The following is a 27,352-nucleotide window of genomic DNA, read 5'->3' as shown; positions in this document are numbered from 1 at the left end:
TGGGTGACGGAAGCCGTTCCGGGGTCGTGTCCTTCCGCTTCCGGTTTGGGTCTAGAGTGGGGGACGCCGCCGTCCGCCGTTGCCGCCGCCATGGGGAAGTCGGATTTCCTGAGCCCCAAGGCCATCGCCAACCGCATCAAGTCGAAGGGGCTGCAGAAGCTGCGCTGGTACTGCCAGATGTGCCAGAAGCAGTGCCGGGACGAGGTGAGCGGGCGCGGGGGGGCTGGTCCGGGGCTGCGGCGGAACAGGCTGGGACTCGGCCGTAACTAGGATAGTGGCCGCTGGCTGGGGTAGGGGGCTGTGTCGGGAGGAGGCGGGCTAGGAGACCCCTTAGGGCGGAGCAGGGCAAGGGCCTGGGGTGGGTGGGACTTGGCTCGTCCCTGTCCTCAGCGAGGCGCTAACGGGAGCTCGGTGCCACCGAGCACGGGAACGGGAGCGTCGCTCTCAGCAACAACGCAAACCTCGTGGAAACACAATCCCTGTTGAATAGGGGTTCTCAAACCGGCGGTGGGGGATCCCTCAGGGGGCCACAAGGTGGTTACATGGGAGTCGCAAGCTGTCAGCTCCGTAGGGCTGACAGCCCCGAGCCCCCATTAAATTACCTCCCCCAAGTTTTTTCATTTGGGGGGGGGGGGGCGCTACAGTCAGAGAGTTGCTTTGTGAATGGGTTCAATAAAAAAAATTGAAAACCAGGGTTGTTGAAAGACTAGTAATAAAGATTTACATGTGTCTATAGCGAAGGAAGAGTCTTTTACATAACTGTTTTTCTTTTGCCTAAATCAATGGTAATGCATATCAGAGGAGGCTGTACATTCAAATACAATTCAGTGAATTAAACATGATCTGTTTTAAGTCCATATTCAACATTATAAAAATCCAAACAAATAAATAAAATACATTAGATAAGATTTAATTTTTTTACTTGACATTTGTTTCACATGCCTTTGTCTGTACACCTGTAAGTGTATTAATAAACAGAGTGAAAGATTAAATTCCACTGCACCTTTTGCAAGTATCACTGTCTTCTGATGAAATGCTTTTATTAACTTTCTCCAGTAATAATCTTGACAATTTCACAATCAGTAATATACTAGTGCACTCGATTTTCTCTCCCCTTTGGTAGAAGGTTATCAGTATCACACATACTTGGACAAATTGGGGCATTATTAGTCCTTTTCACTTTCACAGTTGTAGCACTGATCTCTAGCAAATATGTAAGCAGAACTTATAATGAGCTCTATCTTCACTCGTAACACTGACATTCTGCCTCCCAAATACAAGTCCCATATCACTTTGTTTACTGAATGCAGACCATGTGCTTAATGCTGAACAGAACACAGGATGATAACCCCTGTGGACACTCTCTACCTTACGATCAAGCTCTTGGATCCCAATGTGACAAACCCTTTTGCATGTAGGACTTAAAGGCTTGATCCTAAGGTGCTGAGTGCCCACAACTTGCATTGAAATCAAGGGAAAATGCAGGTGCTCAATACCCGTCAGGGCCAGACCATAAAAAACACATGAGGATATTGACCATCAGCTGACTGGGAAATAGAATAATCAAACAGCAGTGAAGCATTATTAAAAATAACATCTCTTATGCAAGAAGAGAGCTAAAACTAGGTAGGCATCACAGAAGAAGTGTTTTAAGGGATTTAAAAGAGATGAGTATAGGTTCTTGCTACGTTGGGATGGAGAGGGCATTCTGGGCAAAAAGGACCATTTGGAAAAAGGAAAAAAGGGAGTGGCTGGTGTGAGGGAGATGTGTTGGTGAAGCCAAGGGAATCTCCTTTCACTGTAACAGTGTTAGGGCTTATGACAAACATTTCACACTCCAGAAGCAGGAGTCATACAGTTGTTGCCTAACCCCTGTTCTCCCACATTAGCGGCACTGTGCAATGATGGTATTACCAGGGATGAGTCCGTTTTATTTTTTAAAACTCTAACTTAGGTTTTGTTGGTGTTTTAAAATGTCAGTTTACTGACTTCTGTAAGTCAAGATAATGTTTATCTTTTATTTTACAGAATGGCTTCAAATGTCATTGTATGTCCGAATCCCACCAGAGACAGCTGCTACTTGCTTCTGAAGATCCTCAGCAGTTCATGGATTATTTTTCAGAGTTAGTTTCTCAAAATTCCCCACATAGGCCTTGATCCTTGAAGAAGCTGAATTTTGATGAATTAAAAAATTTGATTGTAGTATTACTTAGTAGATAACTTTTCATACGGCTGTTTTAAAAGTAAGGGGTAAAAGTTTCAAAAGCACCTAAGGGACTTAGGAGCATAAGTCTCATTGCAACTCAGTGGGGCTTAATCATTTTTGAAAAATATACCCTGTTTCTAAATATTTTATTTTAAACTTATTAGCCAGTCAGAATGCAGCACTTTGTTATTGTTAGTAACCCTCTGAAGTTATGTATAGAGCCCTGCCAAATTCACGGCCATGAAAAATGCATTGCGGACCATGAAATCTGGTCTTTTTTGTACGTTTACCCTATGCTATACAGATTTCATGGTGGAGACCCAGGATTTCTCAAACTAGGGGTCCTGACACAAAAGGGAGCTGCGGGAGGAGGGGTGGGTCAGAAGGTTATTGTAGGGGGGGTTGCAGTATTTTCACCCTTCTGCACTACCTTCAGAGCTGGGTGGCTAGAGAGTGGCGGCTTCTGGCTGAGAACCCAGCTCTGTAGGGAGCAGTGCAGAAGTAAGGGTGGCAATACTGCGACTCCCCCCCAGCCTCCCTTTGGGTCAGACCCCTTTATTTGCAACACTGTGAAATTATGATTTCAGATGTTTAAATCTGATAATCGGTTATTTTAAAAATCCTGTGATTGTGAAATTGACCAAAACGGCCCATGAATTTGGTAGGGCCCTGATTATATAGTAAGGAAATGTCAACTGAAGTTATTATTCATTTGTATTATCGCAGTGCCTGGGAGCCTAGTCATGGACCAGGACCCGATTGTGCTAGATGCTATGGAAACACAGAGCAAAAAGACAGTCCCTGTCCTAAAGAGCTTACAGTCTACGAGAAGAGACAACGGGTGGCTACAGACAGGGAAGCACAAGGAAACAAAGGAACAGTATTTGTCAGCATGATAGGCAGTGGTTTCAGCACATGAGCTGTGTAATTGACAAGGGTTTTTTTTAGCCATCATAGCAAAGGAGAGTTTTGAGGAGTGATTTGGAAATGGATAATAAGGTAGCTTTGCTGATGCTTATGGGGCATGCCTCCCACTTGTGAGGGGCAGCATGGGAGAAAGTACAGAAGTGCTTATTTGAAAACTTACGTATGTGGAGGTTGGCATCATAGGCTTGATTGGAGATGAGTGTCAGCAGCTCAACAGGGAAAGAGAGATGATGGGGATTGACTGTAAAGGGCTTAGAAAGTGACAATAAGCAGCGTATGTTTGATGCAGTAGAGAAGGGGAGATAGTGGAGGGATGCAAACAGAGGTGTGACATGGACAAAGGAATGGGTTAGGAAAATTACCTTGGGAACAGCATTCTGAATGGTTACAAATGGGGGAAGAGTGCCTTTGTCAAGACCAGTGAAAAGGATGTAGCAGTAATGAGATGTGAGATTTTGAATGAGTGTTTTAGTTGTGTGGATGGATAGGAAAAATCACATCTTAGACATGATGTGTAGAAAGAATCAGCCACATAAGGACATAACCTGGATGTGAGTACCCAGAGTGAGCTCCAAATCCAGGATGACGCTCAGGTTATAGGCCTGAGTGACTGGCAGGATGGTGGTGTCCACAGTGATCAAGAAAGGAGACAGTGGAAAGGGCTTGCAGAGGGGAAGGTTAAGAGCTTTGTTTTAGCCAAGTTGAGCTTGAGTTGTCAGCTAGGCAACCAAAGGAATGGTTAGAGAGAAATTTTAATTGAGACAGAAGGAGGCAGGTCTGGAGCAGAGAGGTAGATCTGTGAGTTGTCGGCATAGAAATGGAAGCTGAATTTGTGGTGGTGTTGCGATTGCCCAGAGATAAGATAGAGAAGGGGACCAGCGACAGAGCGCTGTGGAACCCTTACAGAAAGTTGGAGTGAGGATGAGGAGGATCCTCTGAAGGATCAATAAGTGAGGTTGGATGAGAACCCTGCAAGGACAGAGTCACAGAAACCAAGGAAGGACAAGATTTAAAAAAGAAGAGCGTAGTTGATGGTGTCAAAGGCAGCTGACAGGTCAAGGAGGATAAAGGGTATGTCTACACTGCACACGCCCTACGGTGGCAAATAAAGTATATACGCTGCACTCCCCCCACCGCTGCCCAGATAGAAATAGCATTGTAGATGGTGAGGAACTGTTTAGGTGAGTGGAGTAAAGTCATGCCTGAACCCTTTGGGTTTGTACCCTATGTGGCTCTCTACACACCCAAGTAGCACCTCTCTTGTTTTCTCTGCTATTTTTAATAGTATAGTGTCGTGCTGCTTGAGTCTTTCCCTACCATGGGGAAAGGCTGCAGCAGTGATGTAAGGCACTGGCAAGGGGAGGCAGCTGGGAAGGGCTCTGGCAGCTCCCCATTGCCAGAGCCTTTCTTCATTGCAGGGAGCTGCTGGAGCCTTCCACTGATGCATGTACCTACCTACACACCACAGTGTGCTGCAGCGTGTAGCTCCGTATATGCTGCATGCCACCACCCATGGTGTGCAGTAGACATAGCCAAAGTGTATGTGAGTACACTGACAGGTTTACACAGTTGTATAAATACAGGCACACAAGCTGTGCATATAGACTTATGTAGGTGAATATAGTGATACACATATGATACTGTATTTTAAAATGTTCCAGTAAAAGAGGAAATAGATTATCTGAATCTGGTGATATTCTTTTGAACTGAATACACCTCTTGATTTTCTAATATTTTTTCCATTTTCATTTATAAATGGAAATGCTACGTAACTGTAAAAGCATTATTTAAATAGTCTCCTTTTTATTCCATCAGAGAATTCCGGAATGATTTCTTAGAACTACTCAGGAGACGATTTGGTAAATATTTTGATTATTTTTTTAATGACCCTTTATAGTTCAATAACAAAAATGCACATCAGTTTCTCCCCAGTAATGGACTTGTATTTAACAGTAATATATTTTTGTTTTAGGAACTAAGAGAGTCCACAATAATATTGTATACAATGAATATATCAGCCATCGAGAGCACATCCACATGAATGCCACACAATGGGAAACCCTAACTGACTTTACTAAATGGTTAGGGAGAGAAGGTAATTTTATTTCCTATAAGAAATGATTGAGTGACTGCATTGCCAATAGTTAATCAGTAAAACCTGCTGATTAGTGCAAAATACCGAAAATCATAACAAGTATGCATATACTTTTATTGTACTCACATCAGTGCCACATAAATAGCGATACACCCATTATATTCAAACCTTATGCTAACTTTTGAGCCTTTTCCTGCTTCGTCTGCACTCTGCCCACTAATCCACGTCCACTCGAACTACTACTAAACTCAGATCAACTTTCAACAACTGCTATTTAAAACAACAACAAACTATTAAAGTAATATTCCCTCCAAATATAGAATTGCTCCACAAATTAAGATGGCTTGAGGTAGTCAATATTAATCCCTGAACTTGCGAAAGGCTTAAAGTTTGAGATCTACAATAATAGATTTTCTGGTAAATGTGCATATAGAGAATATATGGCTTGGTGTGAAGGTTTTAGTGGCACTCATTGTAATGACCTGCCTGAGTAATGTGGCCAAAGCAAACTCATTCTAATAAAATTACAAATGTGAGTAATTAGAACTCATTCTAGTAGAGTGTATGCTATAGCACACCATTCTGTATGTGTAGTTTTTTATTTATATGTGCGCGTGTATATATATGTGCGCGTATATATGTGTGTGTATATATATGTGTGTACATATTTGAGCTTTGTCCTTGTTAAAATATGGAAATGCTTTTTTCATTAAACAAAGGAAGCTTATGTACTTATGTCACTGTTAGCTACACTGACCTATTTCAAAATAAATCTGATTAGCTGAAGGAAAAGCTTATGCTTTAAGATAGTTTAAAAGCAGCTATTCAAGAATAGTACATGGAGAAATGGTGTATTACTGTTAATCAATACATACATACGCTAACTACAATCTGTGATGCATGTCTTGGCATTTCCTTATTCCATAAACATAATTTCTTAAATGTAAGCATTTTTCTTTAGTTTGGTTTTGATAGTAACTGTTGAAATATGATCTGTGTTTGTTTTTTAAGGCTTCTGCAAAGTGGATGAGACTCCTAAAGGCTGGTATATCCAGTATATTGATCGAGACCCAGAAACTATCCGTAGACAACAGGAACAAGAGAAGAAAAAGAAACAGGACCTTGATGATGAAGAAAAAACTGCTAAATTCATTGAAGAGCAAGTTAGGAGAGGCTTGGAGGGGAAAGAACAGGTGAGAAGATATTATATATACCAATCTTCAAGCGCAAAAGTGCTCTTATTAAGTAAATATTTTAATTTAATCCTCATAGGACTGTTCTGTCAAATCTTCCAATGGAATCTTATTTGCAGTACTTAGCTAGGATGCAAATGATCAGTCTTCATGCTCCAGGTTACAGGTCAATCACCAGCCGAGGTTAGGGAGGAATTTTCCCCAGGTGACTAATGCTGGATTGGTAACATGCATCATGGGTTGCTTTGCTTTTGTATTGTTTTTTAATTTTTTATTTTTTGGTCACCTCTGAACCATGAGGTGTAAGCCAGAGTCTCAATCTTTTTCTTGCTGAGACCCCCCCCCCCCCCCCATCATGCTATAAAAACACCAGGCCCAGTGGGGGAAGAGGTGGGGAGTCTGGAGGGGGAGCCCTTGAGCATAGGCATAGTTTTATCTCTCTTTGCGGGGGCAAGGGCTGACGGAGCTCAAGACAGCACTACAGCACCTCCCTGCCAGACTCCTCTGCCCCTACTCAGGCATGGCAGAGGTGTCCTGCAAACACCTGGTGTAAATCTAAGTGGTGTTCCGTACATGAGGTAGCACTTACAAGAGGCTGTACAAGACGCCCTGCCTGTTACTGTGTCTTGCAACACCCGGGATAAAATTCCATCAACCGAGGGGTGGAGGCGGTCCAGAGGCAGACCCACTACTACATGGTTTGTCAAGTCTGTTCTGATGTTCGATTCTTGGGTGTCAAGTTCTTGTGGCTGCACAGGAGCAGAGCAAGTGGTGAACGATCACTACGGGTGACTGTTCGGCTAAGCGTTGAAGAAGAAGATTTTGTCATCTAGCCAGCCCGGGGCGCAAAGTTAGACTGGCATATCAGGTCACCTCCCCTCCCCTGAGGAGTTATGACTCCTGCACAGAATATCGTGATCAGGAGTTTCTGAGGAAAGAATAAGGAAAAGGAGGGAGCTAGTGGCCGGTTCAGGGTGTAAGGCTCACAACAGACCTGGACTGGGGGTGGGGAAACCGTGGAAGGATCCAGAGTTCCACCCCATCCTCCCAGATAGTGAAGTGGGTCCTCAGCTTCTGGGGGAGAGAAGCAGGGCTCCTACATAGCTTCCCTTCCTCCCACTCTGAATCAGGGGATTATGTTACTCATGGGTAAATCCTGCAAATCCCAGACTCCAGAAAGGCAAAAGCAAGTGTGTCCTTGACAAAACAGCAAATAATATTGTTAATGAACAAGTGGGGTGAAAATCAGGGGTTAAACCGCTCCTCCTTTGCCTTCTCCCGCTGAGGGAGCGTTTGCTGGGCTCTTCTCCTCACTGCTTACAGTGCTCTGTATTATGATTACTGTCCCTTCCCCACCCTACAGCAAGTCTGGGCATGCAGAGACGCCTGTGCCGCCTGTGCAGTCCTGCTTTAGGCTTAGCCTATTGGTAATTGGGCCTGTCTGGCATTCAGCCTAAGGACCCTTCCTCTGCTGGAGAAGGAGCTTAGGTTTTAGGTAGCAGTGGACTGGGAATTGTGCCTTGTGATCCTAACCTCTTGCCCTGTCAGGGAAAGGGCTCTGACTCTGAAAGGCAGAAAAGAGTTTCTCTCTCCGACCCTCCCTTGTGCCACAGGCTGATTCCACATTAAAGCCTTAGGAGCACTTCAGGCGGTTTGTGACCAGGACAGATACACATGAGGATTCCACTCCCTGTGAAACTTACAGGGAGATAAGTGAAAAATCCCTTCCCATGTTCAAAATGATCATGATTTACTAAGTAAAGCCCTGGGCGATACTAGGTTGTTTCTACAGTACTTGGGTGCTAGCCAGCCTTGGGGAGTGAGCAGGCAGCCTTTCAGGCTCCCAGGGACTTCTGGCAAGCTGCTTCCACGATTGAGATATGTGTACCAGTACTCCTGTTCTGTTGTTTGGTCCCCATGCCAGGATGAATAGAGTACTACCTCCCTTCTGTAAACAGCCAGGGTAGAGAGTACCATATGTGCTTTTTTTAAAAAAAATCTAACCAAAAAGCCGCCCCCCCCCCCCCGAAACTCCTATAGGACTTTTCGAGGACATGATGTTAGTCAGTGGCTTGCAAGAAACTCATTAATGTTAATAAAATGTCTTCCCCTTCAGGCATTATTAGACACATGTTTTCCTGTTGATGCCTCCTTTGAGGGCATCATAAGATCCAAATGAGGACATCTGATTAAACCAAATGGTAAACTAAAATTCTGATAGAAAACAGAAATTTTACAAGTTTTGGGAACCTAAGGTTGGTGCAGCAGTAGCTTCACCAGTGAAAGACAATCACATCTTCAGAAGGGTACTTCTTTCCAAAAGATTTCATAGACAATAGGCGTGATGACTCCCTGAGCACAATTTCAAAGTCTCAGCAATAACCTTTCAGACAAAGATTTTTCATGTATTTAGTAAAAGCCTAGTCTGGCAAACATGTGGCTCAATGTCTAGAGGTGTGATTCCCTGCTTGGAACAGGACTTCTCAAGTTCTGTCCTAGTCAGCTTCTTGATGTGATTTGTGACAAGCCAACTTGGTGGCTACAAGGAAAGCCATGTTACACCTGTGAACAGCCATCTCCCATCTTAAACAGATACCTTGTGTATGCAAACTTGCAGGTGAGGAGCAGTTGGGGGAAGACTTGGAGAGATTACTAGCTGAGACTGCAGAGGCGTCAGCTCTTACTGTGGAAGCCAACATAGCTATCCATTGGTTGCTTCCAACACCAAGAGAATCCCAGAAGGGGCTGTTACCTTGGCATAGGGAAAATCTGGAGTAGAAGCTTCCAAAGAAACCTAGATGAATTTTTCCTCCGAACAAACAAAATTATCAGCCTGACAACGAAAAAGAATATCTATGTACAGAAGCTGCCAGTTGTGGAAGACTCTTCCTGCTGATCCTCTGCACCCAGAATCTTAAGTGGCAGGTGGTAGTCGCAGCAAGGCACAGGTTACCCATCACACACCTTTACCTGTACGTAGCCATTTGGTACCTGGTCCAGAGAAATAGACCTATGCATAAATGAACAGCTGTTGGAAAAGGTTAATAGTCATCCATTCTTCAATTTCAAGAGGAACTTTTGGTCCCTGAGAACAAAACAGACATGGCTCTAGCTGTAATTTTATCATAATGGTAAAGGTTTGCAAAGATCAAAAATTTAATTGCAGCAGTCATTTCCCAAGGTCATCAGTAGCCAGTTACTTCCAATGACTAGGATTGCTGGGGCCATACGTCAGCTTCATCCTCTGAATGGGTTTCTCACAATGCACCTTCTGGAATTCCTTCTGAGTCATAGAACCATGCACTTGATGCAATTCATAATTGGCTGTCATTCTCAGATAACATTGAGTGCCCCTTTGTGGGCAGGTAAGGTCAACCAAGGTCCTAAAAGCCAATCCATCTTTCACTCTATACCTGTGTATATTCACTGTGGAAGCAAGCATACTTGGAAGACAAGTCTCCAATATCTCATATTACACATCCTTTGAGTTTATTATGTCACCTCTATCAAGATGTATCTTAAAAATAAATAAAAGCAAAACATAGACATATGAAATCGGACCAGTTGTCCACTGAGTGCAGTATTGAGTGCAGTATCCTGTCTATGATGGTGACAGTAGAAGGTGCAAGAAATCATGTTGTGGGCAATTAAGGTAGTCATAGAGGAAGTCTGCTGCTTCCTAGTAGTGGCTGGTTTATGATTGAGGCATGAGTATGTATATCCCTTCTGAAACCAGGGAGTAACCAGAGGTCAAAGCATTTCCATAGTAATGGAAATAATGTCCTGGATAGAGAAGAATCTACTGCTTTTCAAGACAGTTCACAGAAAAGAGGAAAAGATAGAACTGAAATCCTTTCCCTAGGCCTCCATCAGCCCACAAGGCACTTTGGGATTGCTAGATAATGAAGGACCCTGATACCTACAAAAGCACTAGGCCTCTTGGAGCAGGGTCTCATTCATACACACCAGGAACACCTACAGTTAACAGCCTGGGCATTGGAAGAGAAGTGTAGTTCAGCATGGATTGTCTGTCTGTCAGTTTCTAATACAGTGTGGTATCCAGACAGAACTCAACCAGGACATTTTCATTCATTCTAGTAAGCCCAAACTTCTAGTGATCTCAGCTATACTAGAGTTTCTTCAGAAGGTTCCGTTGGAGTCCTGCAACCAACCACCCACAGCAGCATTTTGTAGCCTACCACATTGGATCCTCCATTTGAATATCAGGTGCCATGTTCAACCACACTGGCAAATTAGGTAGGTGGGTGGCTGGCCCTTCTAGTCTCCATTCCCTCTAAAAGGCAAGTTTTGGAACTAGTTCCTATGTCCATAAAAGAAACATTCTGCCTTTAATGAGGAAAATGTTGTTATAGCTCCAGAAACCTTTCTGTTCCTCTTTCCACAATTCCTGGAAAATAGTTCTCCCTTCATTTAGCTCTAACCCTTGGAAGACTGTGGCCTAAATGGTCATTACTAGAGTTCTAAAGATATATCTCCAACATATGCAATTGTACCCTGTTCATCTTTTTCTTCCAAAATGCCAATCCCTTAGGACCTCAGGTTGCTCCAAGCAAGACTTAAAAATCCTGCACCAGTTAGCCTGCTGGGCTTCTGGGAAGCTATTCACAGAAGTCCCTAGAGGTATTGTGGGGTAGGGGGAAATATATGAGCCTCATCTGAGGAAGACTTGCACAATAAGCTTCCATTTCTCTGCATTCCATTCCTTTCTTTTCATAGAAGGGTGTCTGTGGTGAGGCATCTACTCCACACTGGCAGAAAAGGGGTTAAAAGCAGCCCTAGGGAGGCTGCACAGGAGGCAGCCAATCACAGAAGGGCTTATAGGAGCAGCTAATCAGGGCTGGGCTGGCCTATATAAGAAGGGCTGCTGAACCGAGCAGGGTCAATCACTCCCTGGAGCTTGGGAAGGGAGGAAGACTGGCTGCCTTGCAGGCGGAGAGCAGCAAGCACCCTGGACCATGCAGTGCTGCAGGCAGAGACCCAGAGAGCTGCAGGCAGCTCCTGGCAGGCTGCAGGGATCTGCAGACTGAGGCCCTGATGCAAGGGCAAAGAGGATGCTGGAGCTACTGAAGGAAGTGGCTAGGCAGTGGACTGCAGTTTGTCACTGAAGGAAGTGGCTAGACCAGGGGTCGGCAACCTTTCAGCAGTGATGTGCCGAGTCTTCATGTATACACTCTAAGGCTTCGCATGCTGGTAATACATTTGAACGTTTTTTAGACGGTCTCTCTATAAGTCTATAATATATAACCAAACTACTGTTATATGTAAAGTAAACAAGGTTTTCAAAATGTTTCAGAAGCTTTATTTAAAATTAAATTGAAATGCAGATCTTATCAGTTTAGTGTGATCCTTGCCCTTGCTTTTCCTTGCTGAGCTTTTCAATATCTGGCATGTATTTAGATATTTTAAGCTGCACACAGGCTTCTGAGTTATAAGTTGATAACCGGCTGGCAGGAGATCAGCGGCTGGAACCCCAGATCGGCAGCTGAGGTGAGTGGAGCTGGCAGTTGGTAGGGCTGAACAGGGCTGGAAGCCTGAACCCTGTGTGGCAGGGGGCCTGCGCTGGAACTCTAACTGGAAGCAAGGTGAGTGGGGCTGCGGGGACCCTGGCTGGCAAGGGGCCAGAACCCCAGAGCAGTGGTTGGCTGACCACCACTGCTCTGGGGTTTCCACCAACAGCTCCTTGCCAGCTGGGGTCTCAACCTGCTACCAGCCTGGGGTTCCATCCCTCAGACCAGCAGTGGGTGCTGAATGGGACCCCGGCTGGCAAGGGGCCAGCAGTGGGAACCCCCAAGCAGCAGCGGGCTGAGCAGCTCAGCCCACCACCACTCTGGGGTTTCCACCACCAGCTCTTTGCCAGCTGGAGTCTCAGCCCGTTGCCGGTGTGGGGTTTCTTCCCCCAGGCGGACAGCCGGTGCTGAGTGGGGCTGCGGCAGGGGACCAGCAGCGGGAACCCCAGAGCGGCGGCGGACTGAGCAGCTCAGCCCGCTGTGGCTCTAGGGTTTCCACCACCGGCTCCTTGCCAGCTGGGATCTCAGCCCGCTGCCAGCCTGGGGTTCCTTCCCCCAGGCCAGCAGTGGGTGCTGAGTGGGACCCCAGCTGGCAAGTGGCCAGCAGTGGGAACCCCAGAGTGGCAGTGGGCTGAGCAGCACAGCCCGCCCAACGTGCCATGAAAAATCAGGTCGCGTGCTGTAGGTTTCCGACTCCTGGGCTAGACAGTGGACTGCAAGTCCCCCGAAAGGAAAGGAACATGGAGTGTGTCACAGCCAGAGGGCAGTGTCACTGAAGAGGATGCTGCGGTCCTGGGAGTGATATGGGACCAGGAACAGAGGTGACAGTGGGCAAGACACCACTAGAAGAGACTACAGCGCTAATTCTCTGGACAACTAGCAGGCGCCACAGCAGTGAGGCATGCTCCGTGACAGTGTCCTATGAGGGTCCCTCACCAGAGGTTCTTAAGCAAAGTAAGCTGTCATGGGATAAGAGGATAAGAGGGAAGGTTCTCTCATATATTGGTAACTGGTTAAAAGATAAGAAACAAAGGGTAAGAATAAATGGTCAGTTTTCAGAATGGAGAGCAGTAAACAGTGATGTCCCATAAGGGTCTATACTATTCAACATATTCATAAATGATCTGGAAAAAGGGAGAAACAATGAGGTGGCAAAATTTGCAGATGATACAAAACTACTCAAGATAGTTAAGTCCTAGGCAAACTGCGGAGAGCTACAAAAGGGGATGTCTCAAAACTGTGTGACTGTGCAACAAAATGGCAGATGCAATTCAGTGTTGATAAATGCAAAGTAATGCACATTGGACAGCATAATCCCAACTATAAATATAAAATGATGGGGTCTAAATTAGCTGTTACCACTCGAGAAAGAGATCTTGAAGTCATTGTGGATTGTTTTCTGAAAACATCCACTCAGTGTGTAGCGGCAATCAAAAAAGAGAACAGAATGTTGAGAATCATTAAGAAAGGGATAGATAAGAAGACAGAAAATGTCATATTGCCTTTGTATATATCCATGGTGCGCCTGCATCTTGAATACTGCGTGCAGATGTGGTCGCCCCATCTCAAAAAAGATGTATTGAAATTGGAAAAGGTTCAGAAAAGGGCAACAAAAATGATTAGGGGTATAGAACGGCATCCATATGAGGAGAGATTAATAAGACTGGGACTTTTCGATTTGGAAAAGAGACAACTAAGGGGTGATATGATTGAGATCTATAAAATCATGACTGTTGTGGAGAAAGTAAATAAGGAAGTGTTTATTTACTCCACATAACACAAGAACTAGGGATCACCAAATGAAATTAATAGGCAGGAGTTTTGAAATAAACAAAAGGAAGTATTTCTTCACACAATGCACAGTCAACCTGTGGAACTCTTTGCCAGAGGATGTTGTGAAGGCCAAGACTATACCAGGGTTCAAAAAAGAATTAGATAAATTCATGCAGGATAGGTGCATCAATGGCTATTAGCCAGGATGGACAGGGATGGTGTCCCTAGCCTCTGTTTGTCAGAAGCTGGGAATAGGTGACAGGGAATGGATCACTTGATGATTACCTGTTCATTCCCTCAGGGACACCTTGCCACTGTTGGAAGACAGGATACTGAGATAGATGGACCTTTGGTCTGACCCAGTATGGCTGTTCTTATGTTCTTTTGTCACTGGGTTGGTTCCCAGGTAACTCCTTAGTTTATAAATATCTTGCTTTCTGTTGGGGATTTTCTATTTCTGCCTATTATTGTACTGTAATAATTGAACTTCTGATGGCTTGAGTTGAAGGACAGAGCTCGCGGACACATTCCAGTTTTGGTAAGGGAAGGGGAGACGTGACTGAAAATGTTTGAGCACCATTGCTGAACTCAAAGCATAGTTATCAATGGTTCGCTGTGAAACTGGGGTGCGTATCTAGTGGGGTCCCACAGGGGTCTGTCCTGGGTCTGGTACTGTTCAATATTCTCATTAATGACTTGGATAATGGAGTGTGGAGTATGCTTATAAAATTTAGTTGACACAAAGCTGGGTGGGGTTGAAGCACTTTGGGGGGCAGGATTAGAATTCAAAATGACCATGGCAAATCAGAGAATTGGTTTGAAATCACCTGGATCACCTGGATTGATTAGTCTTCAGCTGTTATTAAGACTGCGCCAATCACAACATGTTCGCCCTTCTTCTCGCATTCTTGCCTTTCTTCTCAGCGTTTGTCCGAAACGTGGTCTGAAATCAGCAAGATGAAATTAAATAAAGACAAATGCAAAGTACTACACTTAAGAAGGAAAAGTCAAACGTATAACTACAAAATGGGGACTAACTGGCTAAATGGTAGTACTGCAGAAAAGGATCTGGCAATAATAGGGGATCACAAATGGAATATGAGTCAATGTGATGCACTTGTGAAAAAGATAAATATGATTCTGGGGTGTATTAACAGGAGTGTTATATGGAAGACACTGGAAGCAATCATTCCTCTTGATTTGGCACTGGGGGATTCTCAGCTGGAACATTGTGTCCAGTTTTGGGTGATTTGGAAGATTTAGGTTCAATATTAGGACAACCTTTCCAATTACAAGAATAATTAAGCACTGGACTAGATTACCAAGGGAGGTTGTGGAAACCCCATCATGGGAGGTTTTAAAGAACATGGTCAGGGACGGTCTCGGTTTCCATGTTCTTGCCTCAGCACAGGAGGATGGACTAGGTGACTTCTCGAGGTCCTTTCTGTCCTTATGTTGCTATGATTCTATGAACCTTCAGTGCGTCAAAATAGGGAAAAGTCTCATCATTTCGACAGGCTGTCTCTCTGTATAGCTGTGTTGGCTCAGGAAGAAATAGGGCTGTTAATAAAAGGCAACTTTCCTTTCCTATTGGAGCCAGTCTGTTTCAGATGATATCTATATAGAGAATGTTAATTGGAGAATTCTGCAAAAGGGTCTATAACAAGGTGTCTTAGTCCTAATCCTCCTAACTGATCAGGCCATAGTGACTGGTTTGGTAACCTTACAATAGTTGTAAAAATTGAGCTAATTAAAGATCCACAGCAATGATATCACATCAGTTGTTTATACGACCCTTGAAATTTATTTTATTTTTCTTTGGCAGGAAAGGCCTGTCTATACTGAACTAAACAGAGAAAACGATGAAGAGAAAGGTAATTGGACTTTTTAATATGTACGTTTAGAATTTATGGAGGATATTTGTGATCTGATATTAAAGCAGGGACTGAGCACTGAGGCTTAGCATTGGTAAAGTGCTTAAAGATCATGGATGAAAAGCACTATAGAAGAGCAAAGTATTCTTCCTGTCCTATATAAAGGAGTTTATTTTAAAGGATGAGCCAAAACATTTGAATCGTAAATCTTTCCGCATTTGTGTTGCTTCTAATTTGCAATTCTTCGCTGTAACACCCTTAAATGCAGTTATATTTAAAGGCTAGAAATAGAGTAACGTTTCTTTATTTTTTTAGTTGCATTCAATTTAAACAAAGGAGCAAGTACTTCGGTAGCAGCGTCTTCTAAAACAAGGTGAGGAAAAGACACCAAGGCATCCCATTCTGTTTGTGTCCTGTCTTACTGTTTGTATTATGTTAGTACCCACAATGCGCTCTGTGTTGCTCATGTGTGCAGTGAGACAATTCTTGCCTAAAGAGCATGCAGTCTATTGCCTGGTCCTGCTGTGTTATACAGAAGGCCCGACTAGATTATCTAATGGTCTCTTCTGGTATAAACTCTATGAATCTATTGGCCTGGTGGGTGGACCCGTGTGTGGAGCCCCACGGAAATCAGTGGGCTTCCTCGCATCCACTGATTAGGAGCCAGATGCAGGCTCAGCTCCTAAGAAGACAAGCAACATATGAAAAGTTGGATAAAGAGCTAAAATATACAATCAGAAATAATTAAATGATTTTCCAATATCCTAGCTGTCTTTCTACTTAACCACTACTAATTTCATCTTGTAAACCCATGTTTGACTCCTGTGGCCAATCACCTGCAATGCATTTTCCTGATCAGCATTCAAGAGGGTGAATCCAACACATTTTTTTTAAAACTTCATTGAGTTTTGGTGTAACCACAAGCAGGGCAAGACAAAGGAAGGGATCAGTAATACAAGCAGTGATGATAAGAAGTTACAGCAGTCTGTGAAAACATTTGGCTAGCAATATACCATCCTTTCTCATAGGACAATATTGTAATTAAACATATTACAGGTAAAATGAAAGCTCTCATCTCATCACCGGGGAAGCTTTTAGATAAGATATCTGATGTGAGATGTGTGAGGCAGAAAATTAGACTATAAACTGGTTCAATATAATAACAGAGGGATTTTAAGCTTTGAGGCATATTATAAAGTACACCCAAAGATTCCACTCCCAGGTAGTGCTCAAGGTGATTACAGGATTTAAAATACAAACATCCGTGAATAGATCTCCTGCAAGTAAGAAACACTGTTCTGAGTGGTCTCCGGCTATTTGCTGGAATTGGTCTGTCTAGACCTCTGTGGAATTAGTAGTGATTTAAATTTATCATGCAGAGTCAGAGATGCTCCCAGGCACAAGAGTTCTGTAACATCACAAGACGGTTTTACTTCTGCATTAGAGAGCATGATAATCTGTACTATTTTATTTTGAATTATCCTTAGCACTTATACAGCACTTCACATCTACAAAAAGCTGTTTGAACACAGGACAGTAAACCTTGTTGCCAAAGCAAACAAACGGACTTCTTGCAGAATCAGAAATGATCTTTCATAAAATTGGTCAAAGAAACTGAAAAATTGCAGGTTCAAAATAAACACGTACTAAGCCATATCCAGATATAGGATCTTGATCGCTCTGCTCATTGTAAACGCAGCAGCTTCCTACAGAGAAGCAAGAACATGTGGCCCAATTCAATCTGAGAGGTTTTGTTAATGAACAGGCTTTTGTCCACCTATTGTACCTCTGTCCACAGATAAATTTCCCTGTAATGTGCTCTGGAAGAAACATTTTTGTATTAAAATGGTTGAAGCATCCATCTAAGTCTTGGACCAGTGGGTTGGTTTGACCATCAGATTGTTTGCCTCTTGGAGTTCCTGCAATCCAAACATAAAAGTAGGTGCAATTCCTGCCCCAGAGTTTATAATCCAGTGCCTCGATCCTGCAAGCTGATCTGCTCCTGTGTCCATACGGGTCCCCATTGAAATCTGGTGCAGGATTCATGTAGATTATGTGGTGGGACTGAGGACTAAAAGATCAGCTGCACCTCTGCACAGCCTGTTCTCCGGGGGCATGTCTGTAAAGGTGTCATTTTAAGAATCAGAATGAAAACAATATTTTATTATTAATTTAAACTGTCTTTCAGCAGTGTCCTTGGACTGAGTGCATTGAAGATGGTGAGAGGAGCAGGATCAGTTAAACGGAAAGAATCTGCTCACAGCTCAGGTCAATCAAAAGAGAAAAAGAAGAAATCTGCGCTGGATGAGATCATGGAGGTACAGTGAGAATGTTACCCAGAGATCCGTGCCTTTGTAACCCAAAGCTAAATCACTTACCGCACTCTACTTGGGGCTACCTTTGAAAAGAACTGGAAGCTCCAGGTTCGGTGGAATTCAGCAGCTCACCACTTTACATGATCATCATGGCTTACTCCATGTAATACCAATGCCTGTTTAATTCTGGATGCCGATCAAGTGGTCTGAACTTTTCAAGTGCCCTAGCTTAGTACATTTTTTAGAAGAAAAGTATTGTTTTATTCTAGTCAAAAGTTTATAAATGTTTAAAGAGAACTGCCTTTCATCTTATTGAAAAAGAGTCCCATTCATAATGGCAAAGAGCTAAAAGGTGATAAATTTTAAAAGTGCTTCTATACTAATGCCTAGAAGTCTAAATACTAAGATGGGTGAACTTATGTGCCCGGTATTAAATGAGGATATTGATATAATAGGCATCTCAGAAACATGGTGGAATGATGATCATCAATGGGACACACAAATATTTTGTACCCTTGTATTAAGGAATAACAGAATTTAGTCATGCTGGTGGGGGAGTGGCGCTATATGGGAAAGAAAGCGTAGAGTTAAATATAATAGTACAAATCTTAAATGAACCAAACTGTACTATAGAATTTCTATCCATCGAGATTCTATGCTTGAATAATAAGAATGTAGCAGTAGGGATATACTCCTGACCAGGATGGTGATGATGACTGTGAAATGCTCAGGGAGATCAGAAAGGCAATACAAATAGAAAACTCAATAATAATGGGGGATTTCAACTATCCTCATATTAACTGGGTACATATCACCTCAGGAAGGGATGCAGAGATAAAGTTTCTGGACATCATAAACGACTGCTTCTTGGAGCAGCTAGTCCTGGAGCCCACAAGAGGAGAGGCAATTCTTGATTTAGTACTAAGTGGAGCACAGGTTCTGGTCCGAGAGGTGACTATAGCTGAACCACTTGGTAATAGCAACCGTAATATAATTATATTTAACATTCCTCGGGGGAATACCAAAGAAGCCCACTGCAGAAGCATTCAACTTCAGACGGGGGAAATACACAAAACTGAGGAAGCTAATTAAACAGAAATTTTAAAGTACAGTTCCAAAAGTGAAATGCCTGCAAACTGCATGGAAACTAAAAAAACCAACATAAAGGCTTAAATTAAATATATACCCCAAATTAAAAACATTTAGTAAGAGGACCAAAACAGTGCCACCATGGCTAAATAATAAAATAGAAGAAGTGGTTAGAGGCAAAAAAAAATCTTTTACAAATTGGAAGTTAAATTCTACTGAAGAAAATAGGAAGGAGTATAAATTCTGGAAAGTCAAGTGTAAAAGTATAATCAGGCAGGCCAAAAAAGAATTTGAAGAGCAACTAGCCAAAGACTCAAAGTAACAGCAAAAAAGATAGGTACATCAGAAGCAGGAAGCCTGCCAAATAATCAGTGGGGCCACTGGATGATCAAGGTGCTGAGGGAGCACTCAAGGAAAATCAGGCCATTATGGAGAATTAAATGAATTTTTTGCATCAGTCTTCACTGCAGAAGAAGGATGTAAAGGAGATTCCTACACCTGAGCCATTCTTTTTAGGGGGGCAGATCCCAGATTGCAGTGCCATTAGAGAAGGTTTTGGAAGAAATTGATAAATTAAACAGTAAAAAGTTATCAAGACCAGATGGTATAACAGCCAAGAGCTTGAAGGAACTCAAATATGAAATTGCAGAACTACTTACTGTGGTATGTAACCTATCATTTAAATCAGCTTCTGTACCAGATGACTGGAGGATAGCTAATGTGACGCCAATTTTTAAAAAAGACTCCAGAGCTGGGAACCCTACATTCAATGCCACGCAAATTGGTTGAAACTGTAGTAAAGAACAGAATTATCAGACACATAGATGAACATGATTTGTTGGGGAAGGGTCAACATGGCTTCTATAAAGTGAAATCATGCCTCACCGGTCTAATAGAATTCTTTGAGGGTGTCAACAAATGTGGACAAGGGTGATCCAGTGGATACAGTGTACTTAGACTTTCAGAAAGCCTTTGACAAGGTCCCACACCAAAGGCTCTTAAATAAAGTATGCAGTCATGGGATAAGAGGGAAGGTTCTCTCATGGATCAGTAACTGGTTAAAAGACAGGAAACAAAGAGTAGAAATAAATGGTTAGCTCTCAGAATGGAGAGAGGTAAATGGTGGTGTCCCCCGGGGTCTGTACTGGGACCAGTACAGTTTAACATATTCATAAATAATCTGGAAAAAAGGGGGAAACAGTGAGGTGGCAAAATTTGCAGATGATATAAAACTACTTGAGATAATTAAGTCCAAACAGACTTCAAAGAGTTACAAAGGGATCTCTCACAAAACTGGGTAACTGGACAACAAAATGACAGATGAAATTCAGTATTGATAATGCAAAGTAATGCACATTGGAAAACACAATCTCACCTATACATGTACAATGATAGGATCTAAATTAGCTGTTACCACTCAAGAAAGATAGTGGCTAGTTCTCTGAAAGCATCCCCACGATCCAGGAATACAACCCCATGATCTGAGTGTCTGTAGCTTCTGTTTGCCAGAAGCTGGGGGTGGAAGACAGGTGATTGATCACTCAGTGATTGCCTGTTTTGTTTGTTTCCTCTGAAGCACCTGGAATTTTGGCCATGGTTGGAAGGCAGGATACTGGGCTAGATGGACCACCGGTGTAGTAAACACCTTCACTATTCTGTTTTGGTTTGATACCTAAGTGCATGGAACTTGTTCAGGGTTTTTTGGGGGGTGGGAACGTTATTAATAATGAAAGGGGAAAAAAAAAGATTGACTTTTTTTTTTTCTTCTGTAGTTTGAAGAAGAAAAGAAAAAAACAGCTCGAACAGACTACTGGTTGCAGCCTGTAAGTATCTGAATAACTACATAGTTATCAGGCCAAATCCTGCTTTTGGGAACGTGCACACTGCCCTTGCTGGTTTTGCAACATGTGTAGATCAAAGAGCAGAATATGAACAAAAATAATTTTTTTATTTTCCAAACAGAGATATTATCATAAGTTAATTTCTCACGGAGTTTGCAAATATTTCACTTTTCCTGGCTGCTGTGCAATATTTACTATTCTGAGACATTATAGTTCTAATATTTAAGCTCTTTTGTGTAATGATGGTTTACTTTGTCGTCAAAGGACAGGTGCTTCTAGAGCTTATCTACATGCACTTTTAACAGGGTATCTTTTTCCCACTCTAGTGGTCAGACTATAGAGAGATTTAGTCATAAGCTATAGCCTTTGAACTAACACAACTATGTCTTGCAGCTCAGGGAGTTCAGGCTCATGCTGTTAGATCCAAATGTCCTGGGTCAGTCCTTGCTCTCAGTGATCCACATAGGGCTTTCTTTTAACACATTGAATTCAAATTTAAGTATATTTTGAGTCAGTGAGGGCAGGAGATGCCTTTGTGATGGGGTTCCTCCCACAGTGAAAGTTCTGTAATGTCTTGTCTTAGAAGTGGTGTTGCCTGCTGACACTACACAGCATAACATCAGTGTCTGCTTGTGGGGATGGGATCTGAGTTACTGCAGAGAGTTCTTTCCTGAGTGCTGGTTGGTGAGTTTTGCCCACATGCTCAGGGTTTAGCTGATCACCATAATTGGGGTCGGGAAGGAATTTTCCTCCAGGGCAGATTGGCAGAGGCCCTGGAGGTTTTTCGCCTTCCTCTGCAGTGTGGGGCATTTGGTGGATTCTCTGCAGCTTGAGGTCTTCAAACCACAATTTGAAGACTTCAATAACTCGGACATAGGTTAGGGGTTGTTATAGAAGTTGATGGGTAGGGTTCTGTGGCCTGCTTTGTGCAGGAGGTCAGACTAGATGATCATATTGGTCCCTTCTGACCTATGAGTCTATGAGTTAAAAGCTACTTGTGATGTAAACACTGAGTTGAGAGTAAGTTATTTTTGTTTGTGTATTTAGCTTTTTCTCTTTCCTTTTTTCCCTTCTCCAGGAAATTGTTGTAAAAATTGTAACAAAAAAACTTGGTGAGAAGTATCATAAGAAGAAAGCAGTTGTTAAGGTGAATCTACAGCATTTTATCTGATAAAAGTTTGTGAATAAAAGTGATTGGACGCAGTTCTGTTTCCACAGCAACTAGAAAACATCTGTTTATGTGGTTTCTTATGGTGATAGTGGTTGAACCCCAACTATCAGAATGAGGGCTTCCCTTTAACTTTCTCAGAGTTTGTTACCCGATTCTCAGTTCCTTCTGAGCAGTGCGTGACTTGGGATTTATTGCAAATCAAAATAGAGGCTTGTGAGCATCCACTCACCCCTTCATTCTTGATGACCATTTTTCCCTATTAAGTTTACTCTTGTTACTGTTTTCTTCAGACTCTGATTTTGTCAATGAGTCTTTTTAGACCATACGGTCATCTTAAAGCTGTGTTGCTGGGGAGTGACCAAGAGCAGTGCATGGTATTTCAGGCCTTGAGACTGTGTCTGTAATCTCTGTCCAGCATTGATGTGTAAAGATCCCAAATTATCTTTGAAGAAGTGTCCCCTGGATTCACAAGTTCTTCAGTCTGGTGGGCCTGGCCTAACAGTCTGAAGCATCCGATCATCTCTGAAGTAGCTAGTGCTGGCCACTGTCAGAGACAGGATACTGCACTAGATAAACCACGGGATCTGAGCTAGCATGACAAAACCGATGGCCTACATTTTCAAAACTGACTAGTGATTTTGGATGCCCAATCTGAGACTCTTTAAAGTGGTCTGATTTTCAGAAGATCATTGCGCGGCACTTTCTAAAAAACAGATCCCTTTCAGACTTCTCAATTTGGGCCCCTGAAAACACTTGCCACTTCTGAAAATGTAGACCTATGTTTCTGAATCTCTTCTCTATTAAGACTATTTTAAAAAATTAGCAGAAAGTCAAAGAATGATTGTTTTGTAATTACCCCTATGTATTTGCATTATTAATATTACATGGCCATTTGCCTGTAATCCTCTTATCTGTATTTTTTTAATAAGGGAATAATCAAGTTATAAGTATCTTTCCCTTTCTAAAATAAATATATTTAATTTTCCATGACAGGAGGTAATTGACAAATACACAGCAGTTGTAAAGATGATTGATTCTGGAGATAAGTTGAAACTTGACCAGACGCATCTAGAGACAGTAATACCGGCACCAGGTAAATTTATTTGTAAACCAGCTAGCAAAGCTGCATCTGATGGACTGACTTCCATTCTTTTGAGCTATAATTCAAGTGTCATCTGAGTCATTTTACTACTTTTGTTCCTAGCCAGCATTTCTTATCCACATTGGATAAAGATATTCCTGTCATGTACCAAGTATCCTCTGGTTGCTGTTGGTGCAAATATTGCATTTATCTTTTTGGTGATTTTGCAGAGCTTTCCAAGAGGAATTATGCTCCTTCTAAGAAGAATAGGAAGCATTTTTTGGTTTGACTAGATGAAAGTATTTCTTTTCAGGAGGTATCTGTAGGAGCCTGCCATAGAGCTTTACTGATTGTCCTCAGTGATTCTTAGCATGCATTTTCCCTCCATATAATACATATTATATATATATATTAAATGTAAATAAGTGTATTGTTGATGTATTTGTCACTTTAAAGTTTCCTCCATTGTCTGGAATTTGTGATTGTAAGGTTATTTCTGGATATTGGGTTTTTGACATTCATTTATTTATTTAGGAGTATTTTTATGATGGATGAGGGAGAAATTACAAGGATTTTGAAAAAAGATGAAGACTGAGGCCTTGGCTACACTGGCGCTTTACAGCGCTGCAACTTTCTTGCTCAGGGGTGTGAAAACACAAGATACAGCGCTGTAAAGCGCCAGTGTAAACAGTGCCGCAGCACTGGGAGTGCGGCTCCCAGCGCTGGAAGCTAATCCCCATGGGGAGGTGGAGTACGTGCAGCGCTAGGAGAGCTCTCTCCCAGCACTGGCACTGCGACCACACTCACACTTCTGGCAACGCTTTGAAGTTTCGAGTGTAGCCAAGCCCTTAAATATTGTGAGGTAATTGAAGCTTGCCAGGGCTCCCTAGAAATCTCTATTAGTCATAAAGTGTTGGATTGGGGAGAGGGATAGCTCAATGGTTTGAGCATTGGCCTGCTAAACCCAGGGCTATGAGTTCAATCCTTGAGGGGGCCATTTAGGGATCAGGGCAAAAATCTGTCTGGGGATTGGTCCTGCTTTGAGCAGGGGGTTGGACTAGATAGCCTCCTGAGGTGCCTTCCATCCCTGATATTCTGTGATTCTATGATTCCTTCACAGATGGAGAGGATTCAAGGAACCTCTCCCCTCCTCTTGTGTACCTGCGCAGAGGGGGTGCCCACAGTCAGTCCTGGGCTCCTGATAGTAAAGGACCAAGAAAGTCTTATCAGCAACAGCAAGGTACCCCAGAAGGGGAGTGATCCTAGAAGGAAGATGACTCCTGCCCTGACAGCAGGCCTAGCTGGAGAAGGAGGGTGAATGCTGCATCCTTTCAGAAGCTGTTGGAGCTCCCATTGCTGCATACCTCACATGTGTGCTTTTAGTGAATTATGACAAACTTTTCTGCTTTGCTCTTCAGCCTAGTCAGCAGCTTCCTAAAAGCAAAACAACATTCATCTGTATCACTCAGGCATGTTAGGATCAAGCAGTCCCTGAAGAAAAGCTGAGCATTGCTTCCAAGGGAACACTTATCTTCTATAATTCTTGGAGATACAGACTTCCCAAAGTGACTCTGTCCTGTGTTTTCAGTAGAGCGGAGCTTGATCAAAAGACATTGGGAGTTCCTATGGGTAAAGTTCTTCCTGTTTACTGTTTCAGGAAAGAAAGTTCTGGTTTTAAATGGAGGTTACAGAGGAAATGAAGGCATCTTAGAATCTATAAACGAGAAGAACTTCTCAGCAGCAATAATCATTGACTCTGTATGTACATTTTAAATATATTTAATAATCTTTCATGCATAGCACTTTTCATCAGAAGGTCTCAAAGCCCTTTACAAAGGGTGAATGTCATTATTGCGCCTTGGCAAATGGGAATCTGGGGCACAGATTGGTGCTCAGGGTCACCTAGCCGGCCAATAGGACTAGAACCCAAATCCTTTCAAGTTCTAATCCACTGGGCCTCGTTACCTTTAAAAGACGATGGGATACTGAATTTACAAATTGATAAATTTGTAAAATATTTAGTAGGTTTAATTTAAATGTACTCTGTTAATGATACAATAACTTTTTCAACTGGTAAAGCAATATACTTAAAATGTATGTATGAAAATCAAGCTGGGTGTATAGTTTGAAGATTAATTGATTTTGAATCCTTGTTGTTCATGCTACTTATAGTCAAGACCGTGTTTGCATTTTTGTTACAAAGCACCTTTCTCAATAGAAAATATTCTCTGGGCTGAGCCTTAGTGTACCATGGTATGGTATTGCCACCCTTACTGCTGGCAGGGCGCTGCCTTCAGAGCTGGGCACCTAGCCAACAGCCACCGCACTCTGTCCGCCCAGCTCTGAGGGCAGCACAGAAGGAAGGGTAGCAATATGGTGACCTCCCTGCAACTCACTTTTGGGTCTGGACCCCCAGTTTGAGAAACGTTGGCCTCCCCGTGAAATCTGTATGGTACAGGGTAAATGCACACAAAAGACCAGATTTCACGGGGGGAGATCAGATTTCACAGTCTGTGACACGTTTTACATGGCTGTGAATTTGGTAGGGCCTTACATATAACTTTTATGTGCAGTTACTCTCTTGAACAGATAACCAGAGTAACTGCCCGTGCATTTGGTCACTTTGACATATAACATAGGACCTGCCATACTGGATCAAACCCTTGGTTCATCTAGTCCAGTATCCTGCCTCCAACCGGCCAGCACCAGATGCTTCAGAGGAAAGGTGCAAGAAGCTTGCAGTTGCCAGATATGGAATAATCTTCTCCCCCGCAAGCAGATCTCATTCTAATTCCTAATAGCTAGAGAGTGAAGCATGAAATTGTATATCCCTTCCAAAATTTACCATTAACTATTACAACTGTGAATATTTCTGCCGACATAAATGTCCAATCCCCCTTTAAATCTTGCTAACTAGTAATTCCATAATTATTATAACAATGTGCAGTCGTCTCAAAATCTGACCTTGCACATTAATACATTGTCCACAGTCTCTGAAGGATGAAAGTTGTACATTGGTTAAAAACCAATAAACAAATGAAGACAGGAATGTGTAAAAATGCCAGCGTTGGTTGGCATGCAGTTCGTTTTTTTCCTGTGTGCTATTCGCTTAGTCATGTTTAAGAAAAAAAATAGTTATGTGTGAACAGGTTTGATTTGATTCAGTTCAGCTATGTTGTAATTTGTAACTATTTATTATGAGATTCAACAAGCAGTTTCCTTCCCTCCTGCAAACCTTTCTTGCAATTTATTCATCTGCAGGGGCCTTTAAAAGGACGGAGAATTGAAGGCATTCAGTATGAAGACATTTCCAAACTCCTTTGAGACTCAAAGCAATGGGTCAAAGCTGACTCTTACAAACATCAAATTGGTGTCCTCTATGCAGACACACAAGACTCTACTGTGTCAGGGTTTTTAATTTGTGTATATAGAAAAAACAACCTAGATTTATGTAAAGACTACTATAAATATGTTAACATTTGTGAAAATCTTGTCTAAACTGATTCTGTGTCAAAGTTGTATTATGTTGTCATATTTTAATTTGTTTTCTAAGATTAGGTGATACTTGTGTGCCGAATATTTTACTTACTGAACTATGTTAAACTTATTATAAAATATCACCAGCTAGAAAGGGCCACTTGAGGAAGGTACTGTATGTAACACAGTCTATAGTTTGCATAACGCACTTCTGGATCTGCTGCCAAAACAAAATTCTGGCTTTAGAACAAGCAAAGAGATTTAAAAACGGCAGGAAGGCAGCAGTGCTGTAGGGGATTATTTTTCTGAGTTTTGATGATGTATGTAAGAATGGTTTGGTTTATTAGTTTTAAAGTGAGTGCAATAAATTACAGCAGAACTTGCTTAATCAGTACTCTGCTAAACCACACACCCAGTCAGGACCTGATCCTGGCATCCTCTGTGTTCCCATTACTGATCACGGCTGGACTTGCGTCTGTAGCAACTCCAAGACTTAACCCTTAATTGGCATGATTTATGGGGCAGTGCACTTCTGTGAATCTGAACAGTAAAGAAATGGCACACCTAGTTGTCTGTTCAGTTAATAGAGACGAAGTGATGGTTGTGCAGGCATAGATTCCCCAGGGTCTAGTCCTTTGTTCCCTTTAAGGCTGCTTTCCTGCTCTATTGTGGATCCTAAATGAGTCACTTTTCTTTGAATAGTTTTTAAAACGTGTAACATTTTGTATAACACTTAGTTTTAAAGCAATCTGTGGAATAAAAGCACCTCTCTCTCAGCACAA

At 42.4% G+C, this 27,352-nt stretch overlaps 1 protein-coding gene across 3 annotated transcripts; it reads left to right on the top strand.

Annotated features, from left to right (window-relative positions):
• Positions 1-26: 26 nt before the first annotated feature.
• Positions 27-27,352, top strand: KIN (Kin17 DNA and RNA binding protein). 3 transcript variants are annotated; one of them, XM_032773320.2, is made up of 13 exons: positions 27-204; positions 2,029-2,123; positions 4,949-4,992; positions 5,106-5,228; positions 6,240-6,421; positions 15,548-15,596; positions 15,912-15,969; positions 17,785-17,914; positions 20,773-20,823; positions 21,920-21,988; positions 23,006-23,105; positions 24,751-24,851; positions 26,355-27,352. In XM_032773320.2, the coding sequence occupies exons 1-13, from the start codon at positions 91-93 to the stop codon at positions 26,415-26,417; spliced, it is 1,179 nt and encodes a 392-aa protein (XP_032629211.1). In that variant the 5' UTR covers positions 27-90; the 3' UTR covers positions 26,418-27,352. The 3 variants fall into 3 exon arrangements, with proteins under 3 accessions (XP_032629211.1, XP_074919980.1, XP_032629212.1); XM_032773321.2 differs by having other exon boundaries at positions 33-204; positions 17,788-17,914; XM_075063879.1 differs by lacking the exon at positions 4,949-4,992.

The sequence above is a fragment of the Chelonoidis abingdonii genome, chromosome 1 (genome assembly GCF_003597395.2).
Source record: "Chelonoidis abingdonii isolate Lonesome George chromosome 1, CheloAbing_2.0, whole genome shotgun sequence".
NCBI classification, from domain to species: domain Eukaryota; kingdom Metazoa; phylum Chordata; order Testudines; family Testudinidae; genus Chelonoidis; species Chelonoidis abingdonii.
This window is presented reverse-complemented; position numbering and strand designations above follow the sequence as displayed.